This window comes from Eschrichtius robustus, chromosome 5 (genome assembly GCF_028021215.1).
Source record: "Eschrichtius robustus isolate mEscRob2 chromosome 5, mEscRob2.pri, whole genome shotgun sequence".
Classification (NCBI taxonomy): domain Eukaryota; kingdom Metazoa; phylum Chordata; class Mammalia; order Artiodactyla; family Eschrichtiidae; genus Eschrichtius; species Eschrichtius robustus.
In genome coordinates this window covers 2990210-3013935 of record NC_090828.1, presented here as the reverse complement: position 1 = coordinate 3013935, position 23726 = coordinate 2990210, and the positions used below count along the sequence as shown (strand labels likewise).

Sequence of the window (23726 nt, the reverse complement as noted above, 5' to 3'; positions counted from 1 at the left end):
TTGCATAACTTATAAATTAATTTGCTTTGCATTGCTATTTCAATAAAGAGAGTTTCCCCTTCATTTTGCCCTGTAATCATTCCTTTGAATCCCACTAAGTTGCTTACCTTATTAAGAGTGTGAGGTTTCCGGTCAGAATGGCCATCATCAAAACATCTGCAAATAATAAATGCGGAGAGGGGGTGTGGAGAAAAGAGGACCCTTCTACATTGTTGGTAGGAATGTAAATTGGTGCAGCCACTATGGAGAACAGTATGGAGGTTCCTTAAAAAACTAAAAATAGAACTACCATATGACCCAGCAATCCCACTCCTGGGCGTACATCTGGAAAAGACAAAAACTCTAATTTGAAAAGATACATGCACCCCACTGTTGATAGCAGCACTATTTACAATAGCCAAGACATGGGAACAACCTGAATGTCCACGGACAGATGAATGGATCAAGAAGATGTATATATATACAATGGAATACTACTCAGCCATAAAAAAGAATGAAATAATGCCATTTGCAGCAACATGGATGGACCTAGAGATTATCATATTGAGTGACGTAAGTCAGACAGAGAAAGCCAAATATAATGTGATATCACTTGTATGTGGAATCTTAAAAAAATGATATAAATGAACTTATTTACAAAACAAATAGACTCACAGACATAGAAAACAAATTTAGGGTTATCAAAGGCGAAGCGGGGGAGAGATAAATTAGGAGTTTGGGATTAACAGATACACACTACTTTATATAAAATAGACAACCAACAAGGACCTATTGTATAGCACAGGGAACTATATTCAGTATCTGGTAATAATCTGTAATGGAAGAGAATCTGAAAAAGAACATATATATAATGGAATCACTTTGCTGTACACCTGAAACTAACACAACATTGTAAATCAACTATACTTCAATTAAAAAAAAAAAAAAGTTTCAGGTTTGACCCGATTTCGAAGGTACTTCTTTTTAAATTGATAGAAGATACTCAGTGACAGTGTGATGATGTCAAGGTCTCTACTCAATTAGTAATTCTCACCATCTCATTTCCTTATTGGAGAAGAAGGTCATCCACGGGTGACGTGACTATCCACATAGAAAACCAGGAGAATCTGCAGCTAGATTATTAGAGTTAGTAAGTAAATTCAGCAAAGTTATTAGATAAAAAAATCGATTGTATTTTTATGTACCAGCAACAAACAGGTATTTACCAGAGCACCAAAAAATATCAAATACTTAGGAAATAAATCTAGTAAAAAAGCTTTTGTAAGACACCCGCACACACACGTTGGGAAAGGAATAGAAACATTACTGAGAGCCTTCAAAGAAGTTCTAAATAAATGCAGCATATACCATGTTCACAGATGGGAAGACTCAGTACGATAAATAGGTCAGCTCTTTCCAGATTGATCTGTAGAGTCAAAGCAACTTCAGTGAAAATTCTGACTCTCTTTTGATGGAATCTCGCAAACTAATTTATATGGGAATACACAACGCCAAGAATAGCCAAATCTTCTTCAAGATTAAGAACACAGTGAATTGTTCTACTAATTAAGGCAGATGGTCTTAGGGCAAGGAGAGACACGAGGCCCGAAACAGGGCCATACCTGGATGGGTCCTTGTCATGTGACAAGGCCTGGCCTTTGTGATGTTGAAGAGATGGATTTCTTAGATAAGATACAGGAAACTTTAATCATAAAAGAAAAGGTCGATAAATTCTACCACCACCACCACCACTAAACAATTTGTAGTTCATCAGAGAACGTTGAAGGAAATCAGAAGACCGGCCTGACAGTGGGCGAAGATGGTTGCAGCACGTAACTGAGGGACGACTAGCATCCAGGACGTAACGGCAGACAGCCCGGTAGAAAAATGGGCGAGAAAAGTGAATATGCACTTCACAGAGAAACCCATGTGGTTTCTACGTGGGAGAAGGGACTCAGCCTCATAAGTGATCAGAATACAAAGGTAAACAACATGGGCTGCCTCTGCCCACCCATCAGGATGGTGACAATTAAGAAGTCCAGCCACAGGAAGTATTGACAAAGGATGCACAGCAGCGAGCACGCACGGCGCTGGCAGGAGCATAAGGAAGGTGAGTTGGCATCACCTGTGAAGTGGAGGCCACGCCACCCTATCAGCCAGCAGCTCCCCTCAGGTACGTACCGTAGACGAATGGGGCATGTGGGCCGCAGGGGCAGGCAGGACTGTCCGTGGTAGCGTTCATGACAGCCAGAGACTGGGGACAACTCAGATGTCCCTCCCAATAGCATGGACCGATATTCACACCTCTGATGCCGTCCCGGGTGGAAGGGTACCACACAGTCCCCTGCAGCAGCGCGGAGGGATTGTGAGTGTGGAGCGCAGGGCGTCAGCCAGAGGCTGTGCTGGGCCGGGCCGGGACGAGCCAAGCTGACCAGAGGGGAGGGGAGCTGCCGCCAGGGCCCTGGGCACCGACCACCCCCCAGGACCAGACTCCTGGTGCCCCGCAAGGGGTCGCCCCAGCTGCCCTGTGGGCCGTCCTGGTCTTGCCGGGGGTCAGGTGCTGAGGAGCCTGGTGGCCTGGGGGCACGTGGTACGTTTTTAGTTGTGACCGACCGGTTCCGACAGAAGCTGCTGTGCTCCCAGTGCCACCTGGGCGCTCAGCGTGGAGTCCTGTGCCCTTTGGTACCTGCAGGTGGAGGCGGCACATGGGAGGGGCCCAGGCACCTTTGTCGCGTTCACGGTGGGTGGGTTCAACTTTGGCCTGAGGTGTGCAGCCCCCGAAGGCCCTCCTTTCTGGACCAGGAGTCGCTGTGTTTTCTGCGAGGGGGTGACCTGGGACTTTAAAAAGAACCATCTGCCTTCAGAGAAGCACATCCAAGCCCTCCATCCTGACCGTCTCCTCCCCATCATCTGGTTCGATGTGTCTCAGATCTGGGTGAGCCCTGCCGTCGGCCGCCTTGTTCTCCATCAGGACCGCCTGTTAGACTCTCAGTGCCTTTTAAGTCCTCCGAGCGCCGGGTGACAGTGTGTGGTCCCCTCAGCACGGGACAAGCGCAGCCACCGCCTTCCCGCTGGGCGGTGCCTTCAGATACTCGAATAGGTTGGATCTTCAGTTTAGAGAAAAATTAATTCAGTCCAGTTTCATTCATTTGAAGGTCAAAAAGAGGCAAAATAAGCAAAATCACTTAGGGATCCTTACACAGGAAGGAAGAGCATAAAGAAAAGCAAGGAAATGATTACCATACAAATCAGGGTGGAGGTTAGCTGGCATGGGGGTGGGGCAGTGATTGAGGGCGGGTGGGAGGTGTTCCCTGCTGTGGGTCATGTTTTCATCTTGACCCAGGTCACGGTTACTCAGGCCTTCACTGTCATGCTTTCTCATGAAACTTACATTTCTATTTTATACACTGTTCTGTGTATATGTTGTATTTAGCAATGAGAGAAGAGGTCCTTAAAAAAAAAAAATCTCCCACCCATCCCCTCAGTTATCCACTTCCTCTCCCTACAGGAGACCAGTATTGTTAGTTTCTGTCGAGTCCTGCAGAGAGAGCCTTTGCCTTAAAAACAGATTAAGTGTGTAGATTTATATATTCTTTTCTCCTTCCCTTTTTACCTCTTCAAGGATTTTGGGGATGTATAAGCAAATGGGTATGTATCTCGCCCTTTTTATACGAATTGTATGATGCTGCATATGATGCTCGCTACCTTTTTTCATTTGACAATTGCCTTTGAGATCTCTGGCATCAGTCCTTGGGGCATCCCTCTGTGCTTTTACATCTGCTTGGGGTCCACTGGACAAGTCCCCTTATTGATAGACGGTGAAGGGTTTCCTAAGGTTTTGCTGTTACGTCATTGTACACTTAACCAGTAACCTTTTACATCCATCATTTTGCTTCTGTGCAAGTGTAGCTGTAGGATCAAGTCCAAGAACTAGACTTCCTGGGTCACAGGGCCTGTTTGATAGATATGCCAGATGGCCCTTAACAGAGGTTGTGCCAGTTCACATTCCCACCAGCGATGGGCGCCTGGGCAAAATATTCTTTTTTGACAGATTTAGAAAATTTTAAAAATGCATAATGTTGCTTAACAAAAAGCCTGCGTAATCCACTGGAAACGAATTCTGACATTTTTGAAAGTTGAAAACCCCCAAATCTTTGTAGTTAGGCCTTTCAGAAGATGCAGCTCAGGAGCTGATTTTCTTTGAGACCGTTTTTTTGTTTGGTTGTTTTCTTTTTAAATGTTAGCTACAAAGGAAACTACAAATGAGAGAGATTGTTACTCTTAAGTCTCCCCTTAGGATAGTTTTCGTAAATGATTTTTCTGCTCTGTCTCTGCAGTCAAATAATTTAGTAATCCATTCTGTGGTGAAACATTTCCACAAAATCCATGCCGCAGTGGGGGACACGGCCGAGCATCCCAGCCCAGTGGAGGGGGCCCTGCCTCACATCATCACCTGCACGGTGGAACACGACTCCATCCGCCTGCCCCTGGAGCACCTGGTGGAAGAACGAGTGGCCGGTGAGTGGGCAGCTGGCTGAGGTCCGGCGGGGCCGCCCCGGCCCGACCCGGGTGCCCCGGTGAATCATTTACCCTCTGGCGCTTGGGCTCCTGGCTGTGCCCAGGGGCGAAGGTTACAAGGCCTGTTCTTCCAGATTTTCCCTGAGGGAGAAATCAATCACCAGTGCGTGGAACTGGTCGTTTATCACCGCATGATACGTCAGACTCTTGTATATGATAAATACGTGCATATTTAATAGCATGCCTAGAAATGCTAACCCGTGCTTTTCATTATTTGATTTTAATGATTGAATCTTGGCTTGCACTCCCTCTGGTAGAAAGAAAAAGGATCCAACAGACATCAGCTTCTGGTGGTAAAAACAAGAATAAGTGCACCCCTGCTGGGAGTCTGTTATCTCAGCAGAGAGGAGATGGGGGCCTCCCGGGGTGAGGGGAGCAGAGGCGGGTGAGGGGAGCAGAGGCGGGTGGTGGGGAGGGGGTGCTGGGGCCCCACCGGGAGGTGCACCTGGCCAGGCAGTCTGAGGGGCAGGTGGGGCATGCCCAGCAGTGGCAGTGGCCCTGGTTACTTCTGGTCCTTTCACTTTTCCTGTGATGTGACATCTCGAGACACAGGGTATAGATACTAGCTTTTGAAAACGTAAGAGACATTTTTCCCAAGACAGCCGGGGTTGACCTCTCCTTGGAATAAGACTGGTTTTCTCCGCAGCATTTGCCTTCTTACCTAATCTGCCTGGAAACCTGAAGGGGAGGCAGGGGAGAGTGTTTATCTTAAAGATAAAGGGGTTGTGCCAGAGCTGCTCGGTTTGACTGTGAGCCTTGTTACCACTTTTCCCCTTTGACCACTGGAAAGGTTTTTCTCTTGATGCACCACTCTAACTAAAAAAAAGTCAGGTCCAACTTTCTTGTTTAAACTGTCCTTCCTTTTAATCGCTGGTGCCTTTTTTTCTGTGTCTCAGGTACAGGGAAGGGCAACTTAATACATTGTTATTAGTTGCTGTTACATTTTACCTCTTGTTTAAAATTGTACACGTTTTTACAAAGAATAGGCGCGCACCTAAAGACGACAGAAAGGCTTCAAGTATTGCTGTAAAGTAAAGGTTCTTCCCCACCCCCCCATCTCCCCCCCCCCCCAGTCCTGCTCCTCGGAGGCAGGGCCCCTCAAGTTTGCCTTCAGTTTTTCTCGTGGTTGGCATTATCACTTTAATTACTTCCACTTTAATACTTAATAACTTACCCACATAATCTCCATTTCTTAGTTTATTAACTCAAGCATCTATTTGTTGACTCCCTGGTATAAAATGGGGACTTGACCTCAACTGTCTCACACCCCTCCACCTCCACACGGTCCAGTTGTTGCTGTTGTTGTTTTTTAATATATATGTCAGCTTTATGGAGATGGAACTCACGTATGATTCTCTTCACCCGTTTGAAGTGTACGATTCAGTAGTTTTTAGTGAATTCACAGAGTTGTGCAACCACCACCACAGTCAATTATAGAGCATTTCCTGATCCTCAAAAGAACCTCCCATCTGTTAACTGTAACTCTGTTTCCCTCAACCCTGGGCAACCACTAATACATTCTGTCTCTGGAGATTTCCCCATTCTGGACTTTCATATGAATGGAGTCACATGATATGTGGTCTTTTGTAATTGGCTTCTTTCACTTAGCATCATGTTTTCAGGGTTCATCCACGTTGTAGCCTGTGTCAGTATTCCATTCCTTTTTATGGGTGAATAATATTCACATTTTATCCATTCGTCAGTTGATGAACATTTGATACTATGAATAATGCCATTGTGAGCATTTGTGTAGAAGTTTTTGTGTGGACGAATGTTTTTGTTTCTCTTGGGTATATACCCAGGAGTGGAACTGCTGTGTCATGTGGTAGCTCTGTTTCACCTTTGAAGTATCGCGGTGTTTAACCCTAACCTCTGTATTCCGCAGTAGCTGCACCATTTTACATTCCCACCAGCAGTGCCTGGGGGCTCCAGTTTCTCCACGTCCTCGCCACCATGTGTTAGTGTCTGTGTTTTCTGTAACAGCCGTCCTAGTGGGTGTGAAGTGGGAGCTCATGGGGGTTTTGATCTGCGTCTCCCTGAGGGCTGATGATGTTGAGCAGGTGCTCACACACTTAATAAAAAGACAGAAGTCCTGGCCGGAGTTGCCCTTCCTTTGCTCCCCTTTGAGTCCCGTAGTGGATGCACCAGCTCCACCCTTCTCTTGCTGCCCCGCAGTGCCCGCCCACCCCCGAGCCCGCCTGCTGTCGAGGCCAGCGCTGCTGCCACCCACTTGCTGGGTATGAGGCGGGCGTCCTTATCTGTCGGGACCTAGTCCTCTGCCTGCCTCGGCAGTCGGCCCCCACCCTGCTCTCCACAAGTGCACCCTGAACGTGGATGGCCTCTGGATCCTTTCCTACTTTCTGTGGAGTTAGTTTTCGCCTATCAGTGTCCTGGGTGGGTTTTCCCTGATGCTCTTAGTCTAATGACATCATCTTTCTGTATTCCGGGCATTGCTCAAAATTCCTTGTCCACAGGTGGTCGTCCTTATCGAGAAATATGTCCGTTCTCTCGTTTCAGTGGGACCTTGAGGGGACAGTGGGTGTGTTTGTCTTCACCATTTTGAACCCCAAACCCCGATTTGGTCACCTCTCTTTATTTTCCATCTGCAGTAGTAGGATTCTAGGGGCCTGGAGCAGCGCCTGGCACACGGTAGGTGCTTAACAAAGGCTGGGTCAGTGGAGTGAGGGAAGGTTAAGTACTTAGCGCCTCGAGACGCTCCCACGAACTGAGGCTGTCTCAGCTGCTTGCGGGTCCCTTAGAGGCGGAACAGGGTGTCCCCAGACAGCCCCCCAATTGAAGCTCACTGACGAAGCCTTCAAGCCGGTTGTCTGTGGGTGGGGCGATAAAGGGGGCTCATATTCCTTCTTCAGAGTTTTCTGAACCTTTATGATAAATTGCTTTTTTCACTGTGTCTAAGTAAACGTTCCAGAAAGGATACTTTGTGGGTTTGACCTCATACTTGTGTCTTATTCCTCAGAGGTCACCTTTGTCCCCGTGTCCAAGGTAAACGGGCAGGCGGAGGCTGAGGACATCCTGGCGGCCGTCCGCCCGGCCACGTGCCTCGTGACCATCATGCTGGCCAATAACGAGACAGGCGTCATCATGGTGAGTGGCTGTCCCTCTTAGGAAGAGGGAGTGGGGACTCCGGCTTCCCAGCCCCCGCCTCTTCTCTCCCCTGTTCTTCAGTTCAGGAACTTTTTGCTGTGTCCTCATTAACAACTCCTCGTTTCTTTCATTCCGTCTTCATCAAATCAACACACTCAGCCGTGTGTTTCTCCCTCTGCAGCCGGTGCCCGAGATCAGCCGGCGAGTCCGAGCCCTGAACCAGCAGCGGGCGGCGGGCGGGCTGCCGGGGGTGCTCGTGCACACGGACGCCGCCCAGGCCTTGGGGAAGCAGCGCGTGGACGTGCGGGACCTGGGCGTGGACTTCCTGACCGTCGTGGGCCACAAGGTGCGTCCGTCCGCCTTCCTGCCCTCCTGCCGGGGAGACCCCTCGACGCCAGGCTCACCTGCGAGCAGAGCCCGCGGCCCCGCTCGTCCTCCGTCACCGGTGCACCCGGCGCACATGCCCAGCGAGGCCCTGGGTCATGGTGATGGGCAGACCGCGGCCCCGGCCTCGGCAGCTCAGAGGAGAGCCCGGCAGAGCTAGGATGCCGAGGGCTGAGTGCCCGCTGGGGACGCTGGGCAGCGCAGCCCATACGGGGTAGGAAGCGGGGAGGCCAGGCAAGGCCATCGGGGGAGGGGGAAGGGGGGAGTGGGAGGGGGAGAGGCGGGGGAGGGGGGAGTGGGAGGGGGAGAGGCGGGGTCGGGGGGAGGGTGGGGGGAGTGGAGGTCACAGGTGGGTTTAGCCCGGGAGTGAGTGACCTCTGCAGCCCAGAGAGTGCGTGCAGACCCCTCCTCAGCCCACTCAGCCCCCCACCCAGGGATGGAAGAGGCAGGGTTCAAGAATGATGGCCTCTCTAACTTGACTCAAAGTGTGGCTCTGAGTGTGAGGGTGTGGTTTTCACGGCCCTCATCTCTCGGGTATGCTGGGGAAATAGTTAATAGTGAAGACCCTTCTGAAGCTTTTGCTCATCTTTCCAGCAGCTGACTAGAAGCTGGACTATTTTTAGTAATTTCCCCTCAGCTGATTCCCAAGGGTGTGAGGTGCTGGCCTGACACGGCAGCCCTTAAGATTTCTAGCTAATGTGGATTTGAGAGCGTGGAGTCATCCGCAGGACAGCCCTTGGCCATCTCTCTCTCCAGCCCCTCTCCTTCACAGAGTCTCCCATGTGCCGTGCAGGTGCTCTGCTGCCCCCGAGCTGGGGACCAGACTCCAGCACCTGCCCCCACCCGAAGGCTTCTGTGACCCCCACGTGTCTGCAGTGGGGCTGGGTGGCCACCTGCGGGACCAGAGGAGGTGGGCCCGGACGTCATAGAGTATCTCTGTGGGCCTCTCAATACGTATATGGAGAAGGTCCCCAGAAGGTTCTTGTTGAATAAATGACTGACTTTTCTTTCAGTTCTATGGCCCCAGGATTGGAGCACTTTACATCCGAGGGCTCGGTGAACTCACCCCTCTGTACCCTATGCTGTTTGGAGGTGGACAAGAGCGGAATTTCAGGCCAGGGTAAGGTAGAAGTTTAACGAGCTGTCTGGCCCGCTGGCTGTGTTGTCTGTATGTAGGGCAGTGGCTCCCCCGTCTCTTGGAAGCACGGTGATAGCACAGCGCTCTCATCTCCACTGAGTCAGACGTGGCTCCCCTGGCCGGTTCTACACTTAGGACTCACGGATCTGCAGTCTCGTTGGGGATGATTCAAAGCAGATGAAGGAAGTCTTTTTCAGCTGCTTCAAAGCATCCAGTTCCTTTTGTTATTTTGGCCCAGCCCACCAAAGAGGTGCCACCGGAGCCCCCCGGCTGAGATGTGCTGCCCTTCTCTTGACTGTGGGGTGAGCAGGGCCACGTAGAAGCACCTGGTTTCCTCCCTGAAAGCTCCTGTGTCCCCATGACCTGAGGGGTGTTTTAACCAGGGAATGAGGTGGTACCAGCACCACATGTGTTGTCAGAAACTTGATAACAAGAGGAAGAAATAGACAACATGTGGTGAGTTCCCTAGGGTTTCTCTTGCTTCCTTTATTCCAGAATTAGAGCAGAGGAAGCCAGCAACTCAGAAACACCAATAGGGGCTGATGAAAAATGCCCAAGAAAGCCCTCTCTCTCCAGCCAGTGGACCAGGGAAAGGAGAGCCTAGCAATACAGAGAACTTTTAGACAATACCTGCTTTTCTCCAGCCAGTCACCATGGTAAACTGCCGCCACCCCCACCTGTGCCACAAAGGAGAATAGGGAGCCCAGACTTCACCCACACAGGCTGTGACAAGAGCCCCATGCCCTTCCTGTGTCAGACAGGACCTAGTGAAGAGCCAGGACTTTTGCCCCACCACAGTTGTGCACCCCACCAAGGTGTCAGTGGAGACCACGTGGGCACCCTGGGCTTCCACCCATACCCATCACTAACAAGGTGTGTTCTCCTCTTGGATGTTGACACAGGCCAAGGAGGGAATCTGGACGTCTACCCCCGCTTGGCAGTAGTCAGTTGGCACACTCCTCCTGCCAGAGGAAGGTCAAAAAAAGACAGCTAATACGGAAGGGTTAAGAAACATCCAGACTCATAACGACACAGGGATGTCCAGGTTTCAACTGAAAATCGCTCATCATACTGAGAACCAGAAAGATCTTAAATCAAAGAAAAAAGATGATCAATAGATGCCAACACTGAGATGACAAAGATGTTAGAATTATCTGATAAGAGATTTTAAGGCAAAAACAATAAAAATGCTTTAATGAGCAATTATGAACACACTCGAAACAGAAGAAATAGAAAGTGTCAGCAAAGAAGAAGAAGATGTAGAGAAGAACTAAACAGAAATTTTAGAACTAAAAACTACAACAGCCAAAGTAAAAAGCTCAGTGGACAGGCTCACCAGCAGAATAGGGGCAACAGAGGAAAGAGTGAACTGAAAGAACAATAGAAGTAACCAATATAAAAAACAGACAGGAAGTAGACTGGAAGAAGATTGAACAGAGCCTCTGGGGACCTGTGGGACTATAACAAAAGACCTAACATTCATTTCGTTGAGGTCCTGGAGGGATAGGGAGAAAGAGGGTGGGATGAAAAAGAACTTGAAGAAATAATGGCTGAAAACTTCCCGAATTTGGCAAGAGACATAAACCCACAGATTCAAGAAGCTGAACAAAACCCAAACAGGATAAACCAAAAGAAATCTACCCTAAGACATAAAAAGTAAACTTCCGTAAATGAAAGACAAAGACAAATCTTGAAAGGAGCCAGAGGAAAGAATAAATAACACCTTATCTATAGGAAAAAAATAATTCGAATGACAGTAGGTTACTCATCTGAAGCCATGGAGGCCAGAGGAAGTATGCAAAAATTTTCAAGTGCTCAAAGAAAAGAACTGTCAAGCCAAATTAAAAACAGAGCAGAAATATCCTTCAGGAACGAAGAGGAAATCAAGACATTCTCAGATGAAGGAGAAAACTAACAGAATTTGTCACCAGAAAACCTATGCTAAAAATGACTAAAGAAGTTCTTTACACAGAAAGGAAACAGTAAAAGAAGGAACCTTGGAACATCAGAGAGAAGGAGCATGGTGAACAAAAATATGGGTAAATAAAAAATAGACTTTCCTTCTCTTCAGTTTTCTAAATTATGTTTGATGGCCTAAGCAAAAATCATAGCACTGTCTGATGTGGTTCAAAATGTATGTGGAAGAAATATTTAAGATAATTATATTATGAATGGGGGAGGATAAAGGGATGTAAAAGGAGGTAAGGTTTCTGTTCTTCACTTGAACTTCTGAAAACTGTTTAAGTGACCCACAGAAAGGTAGGAAAAAGAAAACAGAGAAAAAATAAAATGGAAGACTTAAGCCCAAACATCAATAATTACATTAAATGTAAATGGTATAAATATTCCAATTAAAAGGCAGAGATTGGCAGAATAAAAATTTAAAAAACGGATCCAACTATATGCTGTCTATAAGAAACTTGCTTCAAATATAGCAAGAAGCAAGTTGAAAGTAAAGGTTGGAAAAAAGTGTATCACACTAACATTAATCTAAGGAAAGCAGGAATGGCTATATTACATGAGATAAAGGAGACTCCAGAGCAAAGAAAATAGAAAATTACCAAGGATGGGGGAGGCAGGGGGAATTATATAATGATAAAAGAATCAGTCCACCAAGAAGACATAGCAGTCCTAATGTGGATGCACTAAACAGTAGAGCTGAAAAATACGTGAGGAAGAAAAAAACCAAACTAAACTGAAAGGAAAAATAGACAAATCCACAATTATAGATGGAGGCTTCAACACCCTTCCCTCAACAATGGATAGAACAACTAGACAAAAATTGGCTAAGGTATAGAAGAACGCAGTAACACCCATCAACCAACAGGATCTAATCAACCTGTTTGGAACACTCCACCCAACAACAGCAAAATACACATTCTTTTTAAGTGCCATGGAATATACACTAAGATAAATCATATTCTGTACCATTAAACAAACCTCAGTACATTTACTGAAATCATACAGAGTGTATTCTTTAACCACAGTGGAATCAAACTAAAAATCAATAATAGCAAGGTAATAGGAAAGTCTCCAAACACTTAGAAACAAACAGCATACTTATAAATAATCCATGAGGCAAAGAAGAAGTCTCACTAAATACACTGAAATGAATGAAAATGAAAATACATTTACCAAAATTTGAGAGACACAGTTAAAGAACTGCTGAGAGGGAAATTTATAGCACCAAATCACATATTAGACAACAGAGAGAATCTCAAGGTAATAATCTAAGCTCCCATCTGAAGAACCTAGAAAATGTAGAGCAAAATAAACCCAAAGCAAACAGAAGGAAATAATAAAGATGCAAATAGAAGTCAATGAAATTAAAAACAAAAATGACTTAAAAAATCAATGAATTGAAGAGCTGGCTCTGTGAAAACATCGATAAAATTGACAAACCTCTAGCAAGACTGACAAAGAAAAAGAAACAAATTGCCAATATCAAGAATGAAACAAGGTATCACTACGGACCCTACAGACATCAAAAGAATAGTAAAGGAGTGCCACAAACAACCCTACACACATGAATTTGATAACTCAGATGAAGAGGACTACTTCGTCAAAAAGCTAACAGAATTCACCTAATATGAGATAGCCTTTCAACATATGGTGCTGGAGCACTCAAGGCATCCACAGGCAAAGTACACCTCAGCCTAAGTCTCACACCTTATAAAATGTAACTCAAAATAGATCCTGAACTGAAATGTAAAACATAAAACTATAAAACTTTTAGAAAAAAATAGGAAAAAATCTTCAGGATCTAGGGCTAAGCAAAGAGTTCTTAGACTTGACACCACAGCATAAAATGGATGTGCTTGTGGTGTCAAGCCTAAGAACACCCGAAAATTGATAAATGGAACTTCATCAAAATTTAAAACTTTTTGCCTTGCAAAAGACTTTGTTAAGAGGGGGGCTTCCCTGGTGGCACAGTGGTTGAGAATCTGCCTGCCAATGCAGGGGACACGGGTTCGAGCCCTGGTCTGGGAAGATCCCACATGCCACGGAGCGGCTGGGCCCGTGAGCCACAATTACTGAGCCTGTGCGTCTGGAGCCTGTGCTCCGCAACAAGAGAGGCCGCGACGGAGAGAGGCCCGCGCACCGTGATGAAGAGTGGTCCCCACTTGCCGCAACTAGAGAAAGCCCTCGCACAGAAACGAAGACCCAACACAGTCATAAATAAATAAATAAATAAATTAAAAAAAAAAAAAAGACTTTGTTAAGAGGATGAAAAGACAAGCTACACATTAGGAGAAAATGTTTTCAAATGACAGATCCGACAAAGGACTAGCACCTAGAATATATAAAGAACTCTCAAAACTCAGCGGCAAAAAGACCCCAAACAATTCAGTCAAAAAATGGGCAAAAGACAGGAACACATGTCACCAAAGAGGATAGCAAATAAGCACACAAAAAGATGTTCAACATCATTAGCTACTAGCAAAATACAAATTAAAACCACAAGGAGACGCCATCACTACAGACTTGTCAGAGTGGCTAATGTAAAAAATAGTGACCACACCAAATGCTGGCCAAGATGGAAAGAAACTGGATCATTCATACTTGGCTGGTGGGAATGTAAAATGGTACAGCTGCTCTGGAAAACAGTTTGGCAGTTTCTTTAAAAAGTAAATATGCAACTACCATACAACCTAGGAATTTCATTCCTGAACATATATCCCAGAGAAATGAAGACTTACGTTCACAAGCAAAACCCGTACGCAGAAGTATTTAGCAGCTTTATTTATAATAGCCACAAACAGCAAACAACCCAGATGTCCTTTAATGAGTGAGCGTTACACCAGCGGGGGCACATCCGTGCCACGGGACCCTGCTCAGTAATGAGAAGGAGTGAACCACTGATACACAGCAGCCTGGAAGAATCTCCAGAGAATTTTGGTGAATGAAAAAAGCCAGTCCCTCAAAGTTATAAACTCTGTGGTTCCATCTATGTGACATTCTTGAAATGACAGAATTACAGATGTGGAGAACAGATTAGCGGTTGCCAGAGTTGTTAAAGAGGGAAGGAGGGCTGAAGGGTGTGGGTTATAAAAGTGGGTGTGGTTATAAAAGGCCAGCAGGAGGGGTCTTTGTGGTGGTGGGAATGTCTGTGTCTTGTCGGTATTCCTGGTTGTGATACTGTCCTACAGTGTTACTTGGGGGAAACCGAGTAAAGGGTACGCAGGATGTCTCTGTGCTGTTTCTTACAACTGCATGCGAATCTACATTCTGTCAAAGAGTTTAATTAAAAAAGGAAGGGGGCTTCCCTGGTGGCGCAGTGGTTGAGAATCCGCCTGCCAATGCAGGGGACACGGGTTCGAGCCCTGGTCTGGGAAGATCCCACATGCCGCGGAGCAACTCGGCCCACCCGTGAGCCACAATTACTGAGCCTGCGCGTCTGGAGCCTGTGCTCCACAACAAGAGAGGCCGCAGTAGTGAGAGGCCCGCGCACCGCGATGAAGAGTGGCCCCCGCTTGCCACAACTAGAGGAAGCCCTCGCACAGAAACGAAGACCCAACACAGCCATAAATAAATAAATTAATTAATATTTAAAAAAAAAAAAAAAAGAAGAAGAAAGGCAGAACATCAGCTGTGCCAGGAGCCATAGTGGGCAGCTCCGTGGGTGGACAGGTGTGAGAGCAGGGTGTGCATGGCCTCGGGTGGGCGTGGAGGGGGGACAGGCCTGACCGCAGCGCTGGGCTAGTGCGTGTGGGCTCCAGGTCCCAGACAGGGGCCCAGCTGGGCCACCCTGGCCATGCCTACAGTCAGTCACAAGTCACAGGCCTCGAGAGGTGCTTCTGGTCTGACCGTATCGTCCTACAGAGAAGGGTGAGGCCCAGAGAGGGATGACGTTCGGGATCTCCCAGCCTAGGACAGAGCCCGGAGCGCCTCATTCTCCCAAACCACCCCCAGGTGTCAGAGCCCGTCTCCGGGGACAGTCCTGACCAATAAGCTTGTCCAAAGATGACCAGTGGCATCTCGTTTCCTGTCATACCTGTGCTGTGCGCTCACTTACCTTGCTCTCTGTTAGTTAACAAGCAGTAGCCAGCTCCAGAGGTTTAAGACAACTTTGTTTAGCCAAAATGTAAAACTAAGAAAGTTAATGTTTTGTTTTGTTTTTCCTGAAATAGAGTGAAGAGTTGTTTTTCAGTTTGTTAACATCAGTGTATGGGAACCACTGGTCTTCGGGGATGTTCCTGTCCCCTCCTGCACAGCCCCCCCGAACACACACACTACGCCCCAAGTCTCTACTAACAAAAGATTCATCCCATATTACAGTTGAGAGGCTTTAGCTGAAACGTCAGCTGAAGGGAACCGGGTGGGGAGTGAGTTCCTCAGACCCTCACCTGGTTTGGCAGGGGGACCAAAGAGGGGGGCTCTGGGTCCTGCAGTCAGAGGAGGGCTTTCTCCTGGGTAGGAGGCGGGTCCAGGTAGAATTGTCACTTGGACACCCACTGTGTATTGCCCACGGTGGGCCATGTCTACTGTCCCTGGGCGATGACGAGGGTTTGGGGGCTGGCAGCTGCCCTTGTTTAGGAAGGATGTTGGTGTGACTGTTTTTATTTGAACACCTGACTTTCAGATAGACAGGACTCCTTCCGGGGATGTTTGTTAATTGCTTTGCGTGGAAATAGGATTGAATCCCTTGTCTCTTACAGGACAGAGAACACCCCGATGATTGCCGGCCTTGGGAAGGTAAGCCTTGGTGACCTCGGACAGCTGAAGCCGTTGTGTTGTCCACTGATGTCTTCCTCCTGTGTTTCCGCCTCACTCTCAAACCACTGCCACACTCACCACACTTCTGACACCAGATGTGCGGGGTTGGGGGTCCCCACCCAGCAATTCTGTGGCACCAGCTGGGTGTCCTACAATTCAGCTCAATTCTGACACTGTCTACCCAGAGTTGCTGTCAGATCCCACAGGCTAAGGGCTCAGTTGTGGGCACCCACAGCTTCAGATGCCGACTGTCACCTGCACTTCTGGCCAACCAGCTGTAAACCAGAGGTTCCCATGGCCCCTCCTTGAGTTCAGTGTATTTGCCAGCACAGCTCACAGAACTCAGAGAAACTAGATTACTGGTTTATTATGAGAGGATATGATAAAGGATACAGGGGAACATCCAGAAGGAAGAGGAATGTAGGGCAGGGGATGTGGGAAGGGGCTTCCATGCCCTCTCCAGGCACCACCCTCCTAGCACCTCTGTGATCAGCAACCTGGAAGCTCTCTGAACCCACACTGTTGAGGTTTTTATGGAGGCTTTGATCAATCATTAACTCCATTTCCAGCCCCTCTCCCCTCTAAAGAAATTCCAAGCTTCGAATCACGGCTCGGTGACCGGCCCCTATCCAGGAGCCCACCCAGGGTCGCCTCATCAGGGCAAAAGACACTCCTGTCACCCAGGAAATTCCAAGGGATTTAGGAGCTCGGCAGCAGGAACCAGAGTCCAAGACCAAATATTAGAATAAAGGCCACTCCTCAGGCTCTGATCACTTAGGAAATTCCACGGGTCTCAGGAGCTCTGTGCCTGGTCCAGGGCAGAGACCAGAGCGCGTATTTTCTGTGATCTCACATCAGTTTCCCAGCAGCTTTAATAGGTATCCTGGCCTTAGGAGGGATCACGTTCATGATCCCAAGAAACAGACCAACATAAGAGAAACCTTGAATTTTATTTATCAACCTGGAGATGTGCTTTTTAAGATCTGTGGAGTGGGTTTCATACGCTTAGCCTTTAAAAGGGAAGTATCTTCTCAAGTCTCTTCTAATATTAAAAGCAATGACGTCATGACCACAGGTTTGCTCATCCCCTGGGTCCAGTTACCGCCCCCCCCCCCCCGAGATGGGGACAGAGGGGCAGCTTCTTGAAGATCTTCCTGATGAGTGTTAGATGGCGGCGCTGCAGCCGCAGGCCCCTCCGCTCCGTTCTGCAGCCGTGACCCTTTCCTTGCTGCTGGCTGGCACCTGTGCCCAGGTCCTCTGACCCCGCTGTCACTGGGGGGGGGGGGGGTGGCACACCATTGTCGCCCCCTCCCCTTGCTCAGCCTGGCCCTCCTCAGTGTGGTCTGTCTCGGGACACACCCCGCCCCCTCACCCCTGGGAGGTGTGTCCTGGCCCCCATGGGGCGAGTCAAGGTCTCCTCGCTGCTTTCCACCGCTTCCCTGTGTGCCGGCTGAAGAAAGGCGCCCCCCTGCGGCCGCCCCCTCTCCTGCACCCTCACATTCCTCTGCTGGGGTGTTCCTCCCCCAGCCTTTAAAACCATCCTCCCCTGGTCCTCGCCGCTCCAGCCTCTTCCCGTATCCTCCGCCCCGTGGAGCAGCCCGCGCGCGCTCTTGCCCCCTGCCATCCTCCCGACATCTCCTTGCTCTGCTCCCAGAAGCTGGTCGACGAGGTCCCCATTTCGCCATGACCTCCTGCAGCTGTGGGACCGCTTCTCCCCCCAGAGGCTCCTTCTCTGCCTCTTCGCCCGTCAGCCTCCTGGGTGCCGTCCCAGCCTCCTCTCCCTCTTGCCGTGCTCACCCTGTCCCGTGGCTCTGATGCCAGCCTGCGCTCCGGTCTTGGACTTGACGTCTCAGGGCCGGTCCTGACCTTCTGGGAGGCCCACGTCCCACCTGCTTCCTCAGCGTTTCCTCTGAGCCCACGATGTGTCCTGCTCTCTCTCCTCCATCGTTGGCGTCTTTCCCCGTGGTGCCTCCTGCCACCCAGGCTCTCAGCTGAGAAATCTAGGAGGTGCCCTTGACCTGCCCTGTCCCGTCCCCCGCACCTGATGCCACAGCCGGGCCTGTCTGCTCAGTCTCCACGAGAGGTCCAGGACCTGCCTCTTGTACCGACTCCAGGCCAGATCATCCCCGTCTTGTGTGTGGCCGCCTCATCCATCTCCACGTAGCATCCAGTTCTAACACACAAATCAGAGCATCTCACCCCTTCCTCAAAATCCACATGCATCTGCCTTGCGTTTAGGCTCAGGTCCCGCCTGTCATGGGGCTTCTGGGGCGCTGTCCCCCTCGCTCACTCTGTTCCAGGAGCACTCGCCTTTCCCCCTGCGGGGCCTTTGCCTGGAATGCCCTTCCCCGCTGCCCCGAGTTCCCGTCACGGCGCCCACCCGCCGGTCTACCGTGGTCACCTCTTCCCTGGTGTGTCTGTCCCTGGGATGGACGTGCCTTCAGGACTGGGATTGCCTTTGGTCACTGGCTAGGGACTCTCCAGTGCCTGGGGTATCCGGAAGCCTGAAAAAGTAAATTCCTGTTAACAAGTGAAGGGGACTCGGCACTTATCCCGAACCTGGTCACACGGTCGGCGCATACTGTGTATTTGTGAGGTTCCAGAAAATGAGCAGTTTGAGGCCGTGTCGCCTGTCTGTCTGCGGGAAGAATCACCTCTGCTGCTTAAAGCTGTGTTGCTCCCCTTGGTTTACCGTAACTGAGGGGCCCTCCTGTGTCCCTAGGCGGCTGAGCTGGTGGCAGAGAACTGCGAGGCCTACGAAGCCCACATGCGGGATGTGCGCGACTACCTGGAGGAGAGGCTGGCGGTGAGCGCCCGGCGCGGAGCTGGGGGGGCAGCCAGGGCCGCGACCCACAATGAGGGGCTCCACGACCCCCAACGAGGGGCTCCAGACCAAGTGACTTTCACGGGCACATGACAGAAATACCAGAGACGGGATATTTAAGGATTGTATGAAGACGACCCAAATGTATTCAGAATTTTTTTCTCCCAATTAACTTTGCCCTCCATAGTCTCCCTGTTATCAGTAGATACTTACCAGTAAGGTAATCATTCTGTGCGTTGAGGGTGAGGTTTTTTTTTTTCCTGCCACACCGTGTGGCTTGCAAGATCTTAGTTCCCCAACCAGGGATTGGACCCAGGCCCTCGGCAGTGAGAGTGCAGAGCCCTAACCCCTGGACGGCCAGGGAATTCCCGAGAGTGAGGTTTTGTTTTCCAGAAAGTCTGAAGTTCACACAGTTGGGGGGAGGGGGCTCCGAAGATGTCACTGCATATTCTGTTAATTTTCCAGGCTGAATTTGGTAAGAGAATCCATCTGAACAGCCAGTTTCCAGGCACTGAGCGACTCCCCAACACCTGTAACTTCTCCATCCTGGGACCCCAGCTGCAAGGTGACGACTGCCCCCAGCTCTCCCTGGCTGGGGGCTGGGGTGGGCTGGGCTGGGCACAGCTTGAGCTGTGGGGAGGCGTGGGCACTGGCCAAGGGCGGGGTCGCCCCACCAGGCACTGTCCCGTGGTGGTGGGGCTCTGGGCACAGCTGCTGACCTGCGCCGGGTGCTAAGGCTCTGGACACAGCACAGTGGCACTCAGCTCTCACAGGGTCCCAGCCCCGCCCCAAAGATGTGAGGGATGGAGATAAAGTGAACTGAATTTTAGGCTAGTTGGTCCGTCTTTGTCTGCGATTTTTACGAAACATTTTATGAGGGTCAGGAAAGTAGAGGCAACCAACTAAAAACTGGCTCGGAGTCAGGCTGAAGTGCAGATCTGTGGGCTTCATTAGTTCCTGCGATCTCTGCCTCCTGGCTGGAAAAGTTGAGGTTAGGGTTAGGATTAGGCTTGGGGTTAGCGTTAGGATTAGCCTTAGGACGCCTCATATCCCAGACGTGTGTAGGACTTGCCTGCCCGGAGTCCTTGAGGCTCGAGTCCAGGGTGTAGAGCATCCTGTTTGTCTGGGAGGAGATTATGGTGGCCCCGAGAGCACAGGAGAGCCGACCTGAAGGGCACTTTTCACCTCTTAGAAGAAGAGGTCGTTGCCTCATGGTCACTCTGAGAAAAGGGGCAGCGTGTTTGGACCATGAAGAAACCCTGGGGCGGCCGTCACCGGGGCTGAAGTGCATCCTCGTTGGGAAGGAAGCACATGGCAGACTCCCCAGATCTCCCTGCTGTGGGAAGGGAAGTTCCTCCCTCTAGTGTCTTCCCCCCTTTTTCTGGGGGCAGGCTTTATATTCTGTGATGACCTGTGTTAATTTAAATGAGGCAGGCTCTTCGTTTTAATTAAATCAGCAGTCGTCGGTGTTGGGGGGTTTTTTGTTGTTTTTGTTTTGTTTTTTTTTTTTTGGCTGCGCCACGTGGCTTGTGGGATTTTTAGTTCCCCGACCAGGGATCGAACCCGGGTTCTCGGCAGTAAGAGGGCAGAGTCCTACCCACTGGACCGCCAGGGAATTCCCATCATTGTATTTTTTTAAATCTCTGTGCCTGTGAAAGAAGAGGGAAGTGCCTTCTAGCTTAACAAAGGCAGCACCCAATGTCTCTCCCTTTAGAAAACAGAGACGTCAAGTTAGACATTATTACCAGGACAACACGTTATTCGGTAAGGCAGCTTGTCAGGATTCTGCGTGTCCTGCCAGGCAGCTGATGGATACCACATTCTCAAGGCCAGACTTATGAGGCCGAAGAGTGTCTGCTCTTCTGCAGCCAAGGGGCAGAGGAAGCGCTTCCTCTGGGACCTGCTGTGGTTTCTCTCACCTGCCGTCAGAGGGACCTGTGCCCTGGGATTCCGTCAGGTGGTACGAGGGAGGGGGCCTCCCAACTTGCAGCAGGGAAGAGAGGCAGCCCCCGCCTGGACTCCGCCTCAGGGGCCCTGTGCTCTGTCTCCTAGGCCGCCTGGTGCTGGCCCAGTGCATGACGCTGCTGGCCAGCATGGGGGCTGCGTGCCACTCGGACCATGGAGACCGGTGAGTGCTCTCCCCGTGCTTGGCTGCGGCATCCAGGGCGCATCCGGGCGCCAGGTTCGGGCAGCTCTGCAGCCCAGCAGGGACGTAGACAGTGGCCAGACACCGCAGGCCCTCGGGAGGAAAGAGGGAGCTGCGGCCTACAGGGGCCTCGGGCTGGACCGGGAGGCGGGCAGCAGGGCTCAGCGCGAGGCAGGGAGCGGGGAGGAGGGGCGGGCTGGAGCAGCAGGGCCAGGCTGCAGGCGCCACTTCAGCCTCAGGAAAACCGGGAGCTGTGACCAGATTTGGGTTCAGATCACGCCCCCTGCCAGGAGCAGGCGGAAGTGGGAGGGGAGGGTGTGGAGCCCCGGGCGTGGGCATCGGGAGCAGCCCTGCTGGAGGAAGAGAAGGGGGTTCGGTTTCTTGGGGGGGCCTGCAGGCGGGAGTGGAGCTGGATGCGGCCACCTGGGCTCTGGAGAGAGCAGAGCTGTGGTCGTGATGAGCAACAGGCCCCGTTCGAGGCCAGGGCACCGGGACCAAACTCAGCACCGACTTGGGCGGGCCGCAGCCTCCGGTGTCTGCAGGAGGCCGTCCCTCTGCCTCGCGTGTGGCTCTGCGTCCCCTCCGGGAACTGAGCCCGCTAGCTCCTTGGAGACGGGAGTTACCACTGTACCCCGGGCTCCGGCTCTCGGGTGCAGGGGCCAGCGGCCGCCTCTGTGCTCCCGGGGTCGGGGTCTGTGCCGGGGCAGGCCCGGCTGGAGAGCAGGGGGGCTTTGAGCCGGCCCTTGGCGACAGTGGGCCAAAGAGTGTGCGTGGCCAGTGGGGAGCTGGCCGAGGGCACGTGGCAGCCCGGGAGAGCCGTGTCCTGACGGCCGGCCCGTCTCCCCGCCCCACAGGCCATCCCCGGTGCTGCTGAGCTGCGGCGTCCCCTTGGACGTGGCCAGGAACGCCATCCGGCTCAGCGTGGGCCGCGGCACCACCCGGGCCGAAGTGGACCTCGTCGTGCAGGACCTGAAGCAGGCGGTGGCCCGGCTGGAGGGCCAGGCCTAGTGCCCAGGGTGGTGCCAGAAGGAGTCTTCCTCTTGTCCCAGAGCGTGTGGGCTCCGGGCTCCCTCCCGTCCCTTGGTCAGTGAGGGAGCGGGTCTGCTGGGCACACAGATGCCACCGGTGCTGAGGGGCCCAGGACAAGATGCCCTCGTGGGACCGTCCCTGTCACTGCTGCCCAGTGGCACCAGTTGGATTAGAAACGCTTTAGCCACGTCCACGCTCCCGTCTCAGAAGCGGGGCGAGCTTGTTACAAGCACGCCCTTCCTGGAAGGTGGCATTTTTATCCGAAAGGTAAAATCCTAGTATTTATAGTTGATTGTCAGCTGCTCTCATGGAAGTAGGAAACCTGGTTTTTGGCTGCTGTCCTGGCCTCTGTGCACCTGTTGGCTGAGAGGTCGGTCCCTCCTCACCCTCATGGCTCTTCTCAAGCCCTTTCCAGAGGGAGGGGGCCCCTGTGGTCAGGCCCCCTCCCCGCTTGGCGTCCCCCCGCTTCCTGGGCCTGCCCATCCTCCTCATCACTTGCTGGTCACTTGGGCCATCGACCACTGGGCGCCCTCTCACCCAGTCCGCAGGCCCCTCCCGTCCCTTCCATTCGATCATTTACTCAGGGTTTCAGCTCAGCCGTCAGAGTCACGGGCGGCAGTGCCTGCGTGATGCTGGGTCATTCCCAAGGCGGAAAATCGTTCATCCCTCGCTCAGCTCCCATCTCAGTTGTATTTGCGGGAGGATTCTTTGATCTTCACAGAGGCATTGTGGTGTCTGATTCACATCAAATGTCATGTCTATGGAGACATTTACATAGGAGTGGTTTTTTAAATTGAATAACACTTTTAATGTGCAGTTGAAAGGTGCAAGGAACTTCATGATGGCACTGAGGAAACAACCGTCAGAAATTAGATGAACTAATAAAAGCTTCCAATGCTTGTTTTGGACATTTTGTGGTTCTTCTAGTGGGTGCTTCCCTTGGGGGCGCCAGTGTGTCTGCGCCGGCTGGGGGGTGGGGACAGACCCGCTGCTCACTGCATAATCATGCTTTAGCTTCAGGAACTCGGCTTGCGACTGTGTCTCTGGGAGCTCTAGAAAGTAGGTCCCTAACATGCGGCATCCTGCTTCTGCCAGGCAGAGGCTGTGGTGTCCCGATTCCTCCAGCAAAGAACTACGGGTGTCCAGCCCCACGGAAGAGAACAGTCTGGAAAAAGATGCTTGGCAGCTCTGAAAAATGCACTCGGGACCTCTAGCTGCAGCCCCAGAGACTCTCGGTCAGGGCCCTGTGCCCGTCACCGGCCCTGGGGAGCAGCCGCTGCCCAGAGGTTCGCGGAGCCTCCAAGGCCAGCTGCGGCCAGGATCCAACATAGAATTCCCAGGGGCCAGGCAGGCCCCCAGCTCCCGGTGGGTGACAGCACGTCCCAAACACTTAGACTCCAACACCTGGTAGTTAAGGTCCCCAGAAGGGGCTCCACTTGGATGGGTCTGCCCTCCTGTGAGAAGGGTCTCCCAGGTGGCCTCCCATGGCCCCGCACAGCCCTCAGGGCGGCTGCCCCCAGCCTGGGGAAGCAGACACTCGGGAGCCTACGGCTTTCCGGAAAGGACACTGTCACTGTGAACAGCCGCTCGACGCGGGAAGTCCATCCCAGCCCTCGCTCCACGGGAGGAGGAGGCGTGGGCCAGCACAAGGCAGTGCCCCCCGGGCCAGTGCCCATCCCCAACCCAAACCCGGTGTGGGCCCTTCCCCCGCACCCTCTGCCCACGGCGGCTCCGGGCGCTGCGGGAGCGGCTCGGGCTGGGCTGCGGAGGCCCGGTCCCCAAGGCCTGTCCCCCCACCCCCCTGCCGCCTCCCATCTGCCCTCTGC

General features: G+C 51.3%; 1 protein-coding gene across 7 annotated transcripts in view; it reads left to right on the top strand.

Annotated features, from left to right (window-relative positions):
- SCLY (selenocysteine lyase) overlaps positions 1–22787 on the top strand; it is a 32510-nt gene extending 9723 nt beyond the window's left edge. For 5 of the 7 annotated variants that reach the window (XM_068544134.1, XM_068544133.1, XM_068544135.1 and 2 more), the window contains exons 4-12: positions 4317–4497; positions 7535–7662; positions 7844–8008; positions 9060–9166; positions 15844–15880; positions 18624–18707; positions 19191–19290; positions 20778–20853; positions 21726–22787. In XM_068544134.1, the coding sequence (XP_068400235.1) occupies positions 4317–4497; positions 7535–7662; positions 7844–8008; positions 9060–9166; positions 15844–15880; positions 18624–18707; positions 19191–19290; positions 20778–20853; positions 21726–21879 (1032 nt within the window). In that variant the 3' untranslated portion in view covers positions 21880–22787. The other 2 variants (XM_068544139.1, XM_068544138.1) reach the window with 2 other exon arrangements.
- The last annotated feature ends 939 nt before the right edge of the window (positions 22788–23726 follow it).